The sequence below is a fragment of the Pristiophorus japonicus genome, chromosome 18, assembly GCF_044704955.1.
Source record: "Pristiophorus japonicus isolate sPriJap1 chromosome 18, sPriJap1.hap1, whole genome shotgun sequence".
Classification (NCBI taxonomy): domain Eukaryota; kingdom Metazoa; phylum Chordata; class Chondrichthyes; family Pristiophoridae; genus Pristiophorus; species Pristiophorus japonicus.
Genome location: NC_091994.1, coordinates 26,387,338 through 26,400,470, shown reverse-complemented (window position 1 = coordinate 26,400,470; position 13,133 = coordinate 26,387,338). Strand labels below are relative to the sequence as shown.

General features: G+C 39.6%; 1 protein-coding gene across 4 annotated transcripts in view; it reads right to left on the bottom strand.

The window, feature by feature from the left end:
* Positions 1-13,133, bottom strand: part of LOC139228614 (transcription factor E2-alpha-like) — a 143,104-nt gene that overhangs the window by 43,239 nt on the left and 86,732 nt on the right. For all 4 annotated transcript variants that reach the window (XM_070859793.1, XM_070859794.1, XM_070859795.1 and 1 more), the window contains exon 9: positions 1,208-1,310. In XM_070859793.1, coding sequence (XP_070715894.1) covers positions 1,208-1,310 — 103 coding nt within the window. The remainder of the gene's footprint in view (positions 1-1,207; positions 1,311-13,133) is intronic.

Genomic DNA, 13,133 nt, shown 5'->3' with positions numbered 1-13,133 from the left:
GAAAACCATGAAAAAAAAAGATTCCACTGTTTCATTGTTACTATTTTCACAAAAAACCTAGCTGATCCAGACCCATTATCCTCGATCACACCTTGAGAGATGCTTGATGAGCTCCATCTATGATTACCAGGTCTTCTCTTGAATCATCCACACCCACAGAAGAGGACACAACATCAATTACACCCCTAGTCTCCATTCCAACTGACCCCGGTCTCATTGTTGTGTGATGTACAAGAAATATTTGCCACTCAGCCAGTGCACTAGCTCAAGTGAAGTGCGATGCATTTTGGAAGATTTCTCTCTGCACAAGAGGCAGGAAGGGAAGAATCAAATGAGTGAGATGACATTAAGTCTCAGCATTGGCCAGAGATTGATGCTTCAGCCATTAATCATTTAGATTATTAGATGAACTGTAAGTTCCAGACTTCAAAGTCATGGTTGGTGGAAAGCCAATAAAAGCACCAATTATAAACGGACATGTTTTTTATACTTCAGGCAGACTGCTAAAAGACCTTGCTGTACTTAACCCTCACACTTGCAAATCATCCTTAGTCCCTTAACCAAAATTGCTGGCCAAGATCCAAGCCCCTACATAGGAGCAAACAAAACAAGAGCTTGGAAGTTAACTAGAAAAAATAAAATGGTATGAGAATTGCACTCAAAGGCTCAAGCATCTGCAAATATTCTTGTGCTATACTGGTTTTGATCAATACCCATAACATCTAGAGGATGAGGAAGAACCTTTTGATTTCATTCCTTATTGAATTTTCCCTGCAAAGCCAACTTTATCATACTAGGGTTCCTGTACAGAATTTTACAATCAACATCTACAAATAAATTCAGTTTTACCAGCATATAAATTTGGTTTTCTTTCTGGTGTCTTGATATTGAGTTTCTTTTCCACTGCTAATGTTAATACTTTAAGAAAAAGGTGATTTGGTTTATTTGGGTAATATTCTAGAGGTGTTTAAGAAATGAAAAACGTATGGAATTAAAACTATGCAAATTAACAAGTGACCATTTTCTAAAAGCACATTTTCCCTAAGTATAGCATAGTAGGTTACTCAGAAGCATTGTTAATATTGGGTATATTGAAAATATATTTTCACAATGAGTTGTGAATCATGAGTAAATTGAGAGTTAATAAGAAAACACAAATTAGCCATTTCAATGATGATTAATTTAAATCTCCAGAATTAGTCTTTACCTTGGATATAGAAAGAGCCTGGAAATACAGAACCTGAAGGTTTGGATGAAGAATACCCAGCTGAATCTCTACTATATTCTTCACTTGATGTGGAGGCGTAGACCTGTATTGGAGGACAAAATAAATCAATGTAAATATTGATGTTAAAAATTGGACCATGGTCTTTAACTCAATTTTTGCAGTATTTATTGCCATTTTAACCCAAGTAATTCAATCTCTTGCTCACTAATTAGCTCCAAGGATTGTGAAATAAATGGCTTCTCACATAATTTACATGACCATAATCATAGTAGTTTACAATACTTGAACGTAAAATGGAAATTTCATCTCCCTCACCCTCATCTTGAATCTCCATTGACCCAAACGTCCAGCAGGGTCAGGAATGCCTACAAACACCTCTACAGCTGCAAGGATAGTGCTATCTTAAGTTTGTCATGCTACTAATATTTTTCCTGAACATGTTCATTATTGAGCACAGCAGATTTTTTTTGCCAACATACCATGATGGACAGGTTCACACTACATGGGATTCTAGGATTTTATCATTTGTGTTTGAGCATTGCATTCCTTGACTATATTCATTTATAATTGTGCCCAATGGTTCGTGGCGATTGCATAAATCGTATTCTGTTCATATTAAAAAAGACATTACAGAATTTATTTTCTGGTGTTTTCGAATCACATTTGTTTTTCTCTCCATGAAAAGTTCAAATCAATGGTCCTGATTTAATTGGTCATTCAATGCATTGCTGTTTGTGGGTTCTTGCTGTGCACCAATTAGTTTCTACATTTGCCTATTTAAGAGACTGAACTTCAAAAGTAATTAATTGGCTGTGAAGCACTTGGGCAATCCCAAGGATGCGAAAGATTCTATGTAAATGAAAGTTATTTTTCCTTTCTTGATGGGACATAATCATAAGAACATAAGAAATAGGAGCAGGAGAAGGCCATTTGGCCCCTCGAGCCTGCTCCACCATTCAAGATCACGGCTGAACTGATCCTGGCCTCAACTCCACTTCCTTGCCCGCTCCCCATATCCCTCGCCTCCCTTTCCAAAAATTTGTCCATCTCCACCTTAAATATAGTTAATGACCCAGCCTCCACAGCTTTCTGGGTTAGAGAATTCCAAAGCTTCACAATCCTCAGAAGAAATTTCTTGCTCATTTCAGTTTTAAATGGGCGACCCCTTATTCTGAAACTATGCCCCCTAGTTCTAGATTCCCCCACGAGGGAAAACATCCTCTCTGCATCTACCCTTATAAGTTTCAATAAAGTTTCCTCTCATTCTTCTAAACTCCAAATGATTATAGGCCCAACTTTTCTTCATAAGACAACCTCTATCTCAGGAATCAACCTCCTGAGCTTTTTCTGAACGGTAGTTCAGATGAATTCCCCAGGCTTTGATCACCAAAAAAAAGTTCAAAATTGAATGGTCAAGTACATCAAAAAAGTACAACATTCCACTTACAGATGCCTTCATGGTTTTGTGCAGTAATGTGTTGATTATGATAGCAAACAAACTCAAAATACTTTCCAACCAATACTTTAACTGTATGGTTGCAAAAAAACAAATTTATTCACTTTTAAAATCACCACCAGTTCTACGTGGAACATGTTCTAAATAAGAAAAATCAAAGCACAAAGCACAAACATGCTACCAAGCCTTAAAACCGTTTTGTTCCTTATTTTTCTCTTTTAGAGAACACCCGTCCTCAGTCCTTGTTGTCAGAGCACTCTATAGTTAGGTCTAGTTTGGAAATGTTTTCTCCTCTTAAAAAGTGCTACACACAAAGCAATGACTACTGTAAAAACTATGCAATGAAACAAATAATGCAGGACAGGCCTCAAAAGAATAACCAGTAGTCAGAACAAGTTCCTTAAAAATAAAGTTAGAGCAGCTTAGGGGTTGAGAGAAATCTGTAAGGAATGCTCTCAACACCAAAATAAGCAACAGTAGAGAAGTCAGTAAAAATCAATGCAAGTAATGCAATCAAAGGACTGTTCAACATCAGCAGAGTGTAGTGCCCCTGTAACAGCACAAGCTCCTTGGATGAATGTGTTGTAGACAACACATGATTTACTACAGTCTTGGTTGACACCTATGATGCTTTCGTATTTAATTTCCACACGCCCTTGGAAACTCCTCCCATAAAAATGAAGCAAGATAAGCATTATTCAAGAACTCTTGTCTATCTGTTGGCATAGATGATCCTCATTTCTTTTTTAAACCCTCCCAACCAAAATGGCACACTGAACAGCAAAAGCTCCTGAAGCCCAAGTAGGAAAGGGTTTATTCACAAACACAACCTTCTTGAAGATTTCACTGCTGTAGGACATAGGGAATGAAATTGTTGGATCAAACCAACAACAACTTGCATTTATAAAGCAGCTTTAATGTAGTAATGCACCCCAGGGCAGCTCTTCACAGAAGCTTTATCAAACAAACAGTGACACTGAGCGACATAAGGAGATAACAGGATCCCCAAATTCTAACAGGAATTTACAAAGCGTCTTCTTGCAGAGCCAGGCTGGGGATGATGTAATCCCAAACAGGCAGTGCGCACAACGCCCAAGTTATTCACGAGTATGCCACGCTTCCTTCAGTTATCTGTGGAATGACTAGATGAGCAGGGGAACAAGACTAAAAACTGTACAACCAGCTATAAAGACTAAAGCCCCATTTCCTTATGGTGAAATGTGCTCCCATGAGCTCAGAATCATACAGCACAGGAGGTCGTCATTCGGCCCATCATGTCTGTACCAGCTCTTTGAAAGAGCTACCCAGTTAGTCCCACCTCCCTCCCCACAGCCCTGAAAATATTGGCATGATGGGCTAAATGGCCTCCTTCTATACTATAATTTCTATGATTTGTGTAATAAATGCTACAAAAGCAGTTTTTAAAGATATATTTTGCAACCTGAAAAGGTAAAATATCAACCAGGATGATAGAGAATGGCACCTTTAAAGATGGGCTTTAAGAGTTTTTGAATTTAAATATTTTTTCAACTATTAAAAATGGGCAACAATTAGATTTAAAATCAATTATATTCTGACAAAGGCTTCACAATCAATACCTTAACCCATCCTTTCTTTTACAGAAATGAACAGAATTGCTGCATATTTTCAACCTTTTCTATTTCCAGCATTAGCGTCCTCGTCCAGGCCAACATCCCCAGCATTGAAGCACTGACCACACTTGATCAGCTCTGCTGTGCAGGCCACATAGTTCGCAAGCCAGGCACGAGACTCCCAAAGCAAGCGCTCTACTCGGAACTCGTCCAAGGCAAATGAGCCAAAGACGGGCAGAAGAAACATTACAAGGACACCCTCAAAGCCTCCCTGATAAAGTGCGGCATCCCCACTGACACCTGGGAGTCCTTGGCCATAGATCGCCCTAAGTGCATTCGGGAGGGCGTTGAGCTCCTCGAGTATTGTCTCAGAGAGCATGCAGAAATCAAGCGCAGGCAGCGGAAGTAGCGTGCGGCAAACCAGGGTCCCTGCCCACCCTTCCCCTCAACCACTGTCTGTCCGACCTGAGAGAGAGACTGCAGTTCTCGTATTGGTCTGTACAGCCACCCAAGAACTCATGCTAAGAGTGGAAGCAAGTCTTCCTCGATTCCAAGGGACTGCCTATGAATGAAATGATTTTCCATCAAAATTACACCATTTTCACAAAAAAGGTGCAACTAAATATTGTCCTGACTGACAGAATGAAAGCTTTTTCTGACTGCTGGCTTTAAGGGGCCTATAACAAGTTCCACTTCCCAGGAAATATGGGTCCAAAGCATAAACCTGCCACTAATTTGAAACCAAATGGACATTCTCAGAAAAGCCATTGATTTCCTGGTGTGGGAAATGAAATATTCTATAGGAAGGGGTGATTATTTGAGATTGGGGCTGAGGGACACTGCTGCATGGAGTAGCAGGAACTCTACTCTGTTTAAAGCTGGTTTTAGATTACCAGCACCTGTAGTGTAAGTCATGTATAGCCAGCAACTACACTAAAATAAACCGATGAGATTTATTAAGACTAGAGGCTAATATGGTCTTACCGAGTCTTCCTGCAGCCAGGAAATGTACCATTCTGGTGACCCCCGATTATGTTCACACATGCACACCACTATCCTCTCTGTAGCAGTGACGCAACACCATGAGGTTACTGTCACACATGCGAAGTATCTGAAAAGTCATATCCATTCAGCATGTGCATAGAATGGCAGGGCCGCATGGTGCAGTTGTTTTACAGGAAGATCAGCTGTACATTACAAAAAGGTAAATGCTAGAGAGCACTGCAGTTAGCTGGCTATCTCAATACAGACTACACTTGTAGTTTGATTGTCCCAGATTTAAACCAGAAATGCTTGATGCAGACACCAGGTGCTCAAAATGTAAAGTACGCCATTCCCAAGCACAAAAGTCCTTCACCTCGATGAACATACAAATATGTTTAAAAAAATTATCCATTCCCATTCACAAAACGCTGGCAATAAGCATAGCTAGAAGTCAAATCCAAATCTTTTTGTACTACAATACATCTTTTCTAAATCTAAGTTTTTCCATTTGCATCAAGGTAAAATGGAACAGGTTACTGAGCTGAATATGAATCTAGCAAAATTGACTTTTTTTATAATCTGATTAAATAGCAAGCATCAGGAAGGGAATTGAATGATGCACATCTAATAACTCTGCCATCTGCCCATTTCTGGCATCTTCCCAGCTTTAAACACAGCTGTGCAGGAGGTATGCATGCATCAGATTCTAAATAAACCTGATGAGGCTAGCAAATCTTCATCTTGCAACTCAACAGCAAAATCTGTAAAAGGCTTCAGCTAAAGGTAGTCGTTTATTTTTTTTCTATAAAATCTTAACTTTTGCTGTTCAATAGCGGCAGAGACTTGAGTTACAATTAGAGTATAACTTAAGTTTGTAAACTGACCGAAAAATCCCATGCACACTGCTGAGAAACCCATGACTACAGTACAAGTGGGTTTCCACTGAAATCTACTAAATGTCTCATTACTGATTCTCTGGTCCTAAAAGCATGCCTATCTTTTAAAAGCTGCTTTCCAAATTCTATTAAAATGACACATCCCAATCAAGTGCAGACCAATAACTTGAATTTATATAGCGCCTTTAACGTAGTGAAACATCCCAAGGCACTTCACAGGCGTCTAAGATTTTAATAAATATAAAAATTATATAACAAAGGTTCTGAACATAAAATTCTCAAACAATACAAATTTATAATTTAAAAAAACTTACTATGGCAGGAAAAAACTTCCACACTTAGAAGTCTTCAGCACAAAAAGTTCTATTTATATATTTTAGCTTAATTTGCTAGATTCAGAACCTTCTTCGTAAAGGGCAAAGCAACTTGCATGGTTATTGATCACACCGTTGAACAGGTATTAGGGCGCATTGAGACACTTTCAATTACCCAAATGTACACCAGTTTTTAAAGCAGAGGAATTTAACTGCATTATCCATCTATGTAATGGCAGATGATAAATGTGCAACACAAATAGTCCAAGAATGATGTTGAAAATGCTAAGCACGAGTTCAAAAGGAGATCTCGGGGACTTTGTTACTTGATGTTCAACATGTCCAACCAGAGGTACAGAAGATAGTAAGTGGCACAGAGGAGGAGGACCTGTAACAGTACAGAAGTGCAAGAGTGGGACAAGCGGATAAAGGTTCAAACTGCTAAAAGACAAATTTAAGACCAACATTGGGAGGATATTCTTTACAGAAAAAGTAAATCAGCGCATAGAATGGATTTCTGGGTACAACAGTGCAGAGTTATAATCCTAGGATTGTTTAAGAAACAGCCTTTCCACCATCTACAAGACACAAGTCAGGATTGTGATGAAATACTCTCCACTTGCCTAGATGAGTGCAGCTCCAATAACACTCAAAGCTCGACACCATCCAAGACTGGTCAGCCCGCTTGATTGGCCCATCCACCACCTTAAACATCCACTCCCTCCACCACCGGCATACCATGGCTGCAGTGTGTACCATCGACAAGATGCACTGCAGCAACTTGCCATGGCTTCTTCAGCAGCACCTCCCAAACCCACGGGCTCTACCACCAAGAAGGATAAGGGCAGCAAGCACACCACCACCTTCATGTTCCCCTCCAAGTCACACACCATCCTGATTTGGAAACATATTGCCGTTCCTTCGTCATTGCTGGGTCAAAATCCTGGAACTCCCTCCAATAATACTGTAAGAGTACCATCACCACACAGACTGCAGCAGTTCAAGAAGGTGGCTCACCACCATCTCCTCAAGGGCAATAAATGCTGGCCTTGCCAGCGATGCCCACATCCCGTGAACGAAAAAAAAAAAAAATTGGGTGTTATAATTTGGGTGTGGGGTCTTTCTGGATACATGAGCCAAGATGGGCTAAATGACCTTTACCATCTGCATCCATCTCGTGACCTTGTAAATCAAATTTTGTTTGCACACATGTCAGGCGTGTCTGTAGAACACACTGCTGGTTAGCTCACATTCTACATTTCCCCATCTCCTGCATGATTGTCAGGTTTTCATGGCCTCTGTAACCCTAAATTGATCTGCTACCTAGCCTGTCCTCCGGAGTACTTGTGAGCATTGCCAGAGAGGATCTACTATCAAGCATTAAAAAACAGAACCATCATGCATAATAAAATATAAATCGCTACACTCTACAGGAAACAAGATTTCTTATACCAGTTTCTGGCTTTGAAAAGAGTTCTCTTGCTTCAAGTTTAAGTCAGAAAATTTGTTAACTCATAGCAAATGTCTTCACATGCATTTTCTTTTAACCACACACATGCTCACAAGTACTTTTCCGAAGCAGAAATTCATAACATTAAATTTACATGAATTATGATGCAAAATTACCCAGCAGTCTACAAAATGGAGGATCATGTGGGCACCTGACCTAGCATTGTAGGTGTGGAGGGATATTAGTATTGAAGTGGAGTGGCTGGAAAGTTATTAAACTAGCAAACTGGGCAAGTGTTTAGATCAGTGTAGCAGATATTTTGAATATGGTTGCTTTCAATTATGAAAACCTTACAGTGGAAACAGGGCATCAAGGCACGTTACCAACCAATACTTCCCTAGGGAATGAAATTGGTAGCAAAAAGCAGCCACAAAATTTCTATTATGGTAATGGAGATGCTGTTCATAAAGTCTTGTTCCATGCTTTCCATGCATTCACCACCGTTCAGCTGCCATTTTGTGAAAATTAGGCACACTGCTCTGGGAATGTGTTATTGGCTGTTTGCCAATTATCAGTTAATCATTTCAAGCAAAAATAAAACTTACCAAAAATAGTAACTTCAAATTCAACAGCAGGAAATAAAAAATACACATTGCAAAATGTTTGTTACAAAAGTACCAGTTACTGGAGTATCAAAGCGCTACAAGCTACAAAAGAATCCAAGCCAACAAGTAAACAAAAAGAGTTAGTGGCTAGAGCTATAAAGATAGATATAAATGAAAAATGGTGATTTGGCTGTTTTTTTAATTTAGTTTAGCAAAGCTCGACACCCCCGACCAGTGTGGGAACAACACCGGCAGCAGCGAGCAGGTAAGAGAGGGTGACAAAGGATAACAGGGCAACTACATTCAATGTCACAGGAAAGCAGGGAAATGATTGGTTGGTGAGTTTTTCTTTCTTTAAATTAAGGGCCTTAGATTAGGGGCTGGGATTAATAACTAAAAACTAAATCTAATAAATTAAATACATTAGAGATGGCAGGACAGATAATGCGTCACTGCTGCAATATGTGGAAGTTGGTGGATGCCACTGAAGTCCACGGCGAACACATCTGCAGCAAGTGTTTGCAGCTCGAGGAACTTCAGCTCCGCGTTGATGAGTTGGATTCAGAGCTGCGGACACTATGACACATCAGGGAGGGGGAGAGTTACCTGGATGTCGTAATCCAAGAGCTAGTCACACCAATTAAGAGTAATTAATTCAAATTCGATCCATGGTCAGGGACAGGAGGGTGTGACTATGAGTGAGGAAGGAATGGGGACTCAGGTTGCAGCAGCCTCAGCCCTTGATCTTATCTAACAGGTTTGAAGCTCTTACTCCGTGAGGACGAGAGCAGGGACTGCAGGGAGGATGTGCAAACTGACCACAGCACCGTGGTACAGGGGGCCATTCAAGTGGGGGGTGGGGGGGGGGGGGGGAAAGAGAATAAAAAAAAACATAGTAGTGGTAGGGGACAGTATCATTAGGGAGATAGCTAAGGTTCTCTGCAGCCGAGAGAGAGAGCGTTTCGAAGGCTGTGTTGCCTACCCGATGCCAAGGTTAAGGACATCTCCTCAGGGCTGGAGAGGAACTTGGAATGGGAGGGGGAGGGATGATCCAGTTGCCTTTGTCCACATGGATACCAACGACAGATAGGACAAAGAAAGAGGCTCTGCTGAGGGAGTATGAGCAGCTAGGGGCCAAGTTAAAAAGCAGAACCACAAAAGGTAATAATCTCTGGATTACTACCTGTGCCACGAGCAAATTTGCATAGGGCAAATAAGATCAGAGTGTTCAACACGTGGCTTAAAGACTGGTGTGGGAGAAATGGGTTTTGGTTCGTAGGACACTGGCACCAGTACTGGGGTAAGAGAAGCAAACAAACATGAATAGAAACATTTTCTACTGTGAGAGCACTGCTTTTTAGAGGGCAATGTAAACGAGTCAATATTTGCAAGGGGAGCTCAAGCAGAAAAGTTTGAAAAAGACAGTTGATTAAGTAATGTGAACAAGGCTGTAGATTCCCAACAAGATAAACACCTGCATACTGATGAAAACTTTCAGCACTTTTCACCTATTTCCAATCGTACTCAACTGCACTCCGAGATATTTCAAACTAATAGATCAGAAATGTGACTACTTTTAACAAAAAGCCAGAGAGTGATGATAAATGCTCTATGTATATGAAGCACCATTGTGCTTCAGCTTTGCATGTCATGTTAATGTACTCACCAGGGACTGATAATGAAAGATAATCTTGCTTCTATCCTACTAGACTGTGTCACTAGAGAACTACATAAAACAATACTTGAACTGTAACTGCACATCAGTCCATCTTAATTATCATTTCATCCAGTTATAATGTAAACACCCAGTTGGGTTCTTACAAGAGATGCATAGGGAAAAGTAGAAACATGGCCCCCAAGGGCATCAGTGTCGCCACACGGCTGCCGTAAACAAGGCACTCATTAAATGCTGGATCAGTTGAAGTGGAACTTCCAGTGCTAAGAAGTTTAGATTAGCAGAACAAACACACAATTTACAGATGGGCTTTTACATCATGATCCGAATGCAGAATTGCAAAAACAAATTCTTACGACTGGAAACTCATTTGTATCCTGAAGGAATTAATTTTGTGTCGGTTTTCCAGGTTAAGCACACTTCAGCCACAATTAACCTGCATTATACACCTACAGCTTAGGTGTGAATCACACGGTCAGCAGTTTTTTGCTTCAAGAACAGCGCTGATTATATGTTTAGTTTTTTTTAATGAACACTAAGCACAACTATTTTATACATTTAAAAGAATCCCACAATTTGAGTTCAATTGTCAAACCTTTAGTGAGTAATGCATGCATGGTAACTGGAAGTATATATTTAGAACCAAGTGGATCTTTAATGTTAAGAAATCTGAAATCCTAAACATTTGCATAACTGCTTGGTCAGTTTAGCCCACATCATGGAAGAGAACGAAGTCAAGAAACAAGCAGAATAGAAGGAAAATGAAGACTGTGGCAGAAATAATGATTCACTGGCCATATGGGGAAAAACAATCAAAATCAATGCTGCATTGACTAAAGTTACACAAGACAGTTACGTCACAGTGTACCATTCTGTTGAGGTCTACAAGCTAAGGATCACAAATATTTCCCTTTATAATGTTTTAGCAGGATCAACAAGTTCCTTAAACACAATGCAATCAGTAGAATGATGGAAGTATTTTAGGAACATTTCCTAGCAGCACAGGATGTGTAAAATAAAATAGGTGTGTAAACAGGAAATATGATAATAAGCCTTTCATACACTTGCATGCATCACGTCTTGTTTTGGGGTCTGTGGGGAAGGAGCCTAGTTTAGGTCCACTGGACCAGTTCTACTGTACTTTAAGCACAAATTGTGATGCTTTCCCCCCAACCCTAGTTACAGCTACTGTTAAAGGCTCTATTGCCCTAATGCAAAGGGATACCACAAAGTGATCCTTCAAATTAAAACCCGACAAGGTTTAATTTACCTAGATATAACCAATACTGGGAAAACCGTGCTCAACATGATAAACCAAAAACCTGAAAGTTGTTTCTAAAATGATATTGACTACTTCACTTTTCAGAGGTCCAGCACCTTGGGACGGAAAATAATGAGTCCGAAGAAAAAGGTTAAGCGGGACAAGGCAAGTTAAAAGAAAAACGCCAGGCTGCCAACAACCTTTACTTAATACACAACGTGCTCCATTATCTAGCGCTGATCACAGATTATTTCTATTATTCATTCCAACAGCAGAGGCAACCAACGGCTTCAGAAAAAAATGCTAGTTTTCCTCTACTTTCTCCAACAGAGGCTGTGTGACACTTTTGTTTCTATGCAGGTGTTTCATTGGTATTTATTTCAAGAGTGCAGATGGCAGAAACCAGTAAATAGTGCATATGTTTCTTAAATAAAATCTAAGAGCTGATTTAACATTTAGTCATCCCATAAATACTTCCAACCAGCAGCAAAGACCACAAATCTGATGACAAAAGGTGATCACTTCAAAGTTGCCGTACCAAATGGAAAATAAATGACTATTTTCAACGATGGAGATTAAATTAAACCAATTATAGGGCTAGGGTAGGGCTGAGATACAAGATACATTTCCAATGTTTTAAGTGTTTTCATTGGCAGAAACAGGTTAACTTTTCTGGGATATAAAGTTAAGTATTTTTAAACTCCAGTCCAGATAAACAGTTGATGCAAACATATTTGTGGATGGTCTTCCATTACCCCTCACATTCCTGGAAAAAATGAAATAAATCTTTGTGTTCTTCTTTTGATACGGTGCTCCTGGCAGCTTTTCTCTTTTCTTCAAAATAGCAATCATGCATTCATACATAAATCGCTCAATTTTTCCTTCTTCCTACAACCTTTGGTCTTTGAAAACCTAAGTTTGGTTTCACCTAATCACTACTTCCTCCTTTCAGTTCATTTTAGTTTTTTTTTCTACATTATCTTGCTCCTTTCTACACCTGCATGGCAGTGAAATCAAAAATTTTATCTTTCCCCTAACTCAAAACAAAGGAACTCACCACCTCCCTCATTTTCTCCTCCTTCCTACAAGCTTTAGCCTTCTGAGATCAGAGTAGTCAATAATCACTACTTTGTCTGTTACTCTTTTTAAAATTAGTGTCCCACACTATAGGCTTCGATTTATCAATTAAAACAACTGGAGAACAGGTAGTCTTCTTCAGCATTTTTCATAAACAGAAAAACCTTACAGTAGAATGTTGATTATCAGATTTTCGTAGAGTTCAGATACGCTATAATTTTTTTTTTTTTAAAACTCAGTTTACAATAAAATCATAGAATGATGCAGCACAGGAGGCCAGACAACCCATTTTGCCTGTGCTGGCTCTTTGAAAGAGATATTCAATTAGTCCCATCCCCCTGCCCTTTCCCCATAGCCCTGCAAAATATTCCCCTTGATGTATTTATCCAATTCCATTTTGAAAGTAATTATTGAATTTTCTTCTACCACCCTTCAGGTAGTGCATTCCAGATCATCATAACTCACTGCGTAAAAACTAATTTTTAAAAAATCTTGCCTCTGGGCTTTTGCCAATTACCTTAAAATATACTGCCATGGTGGGATTTGAACTCTCATTCTCTGAATTATTAGTCCCAAGCCACTATTACTGGTCCAG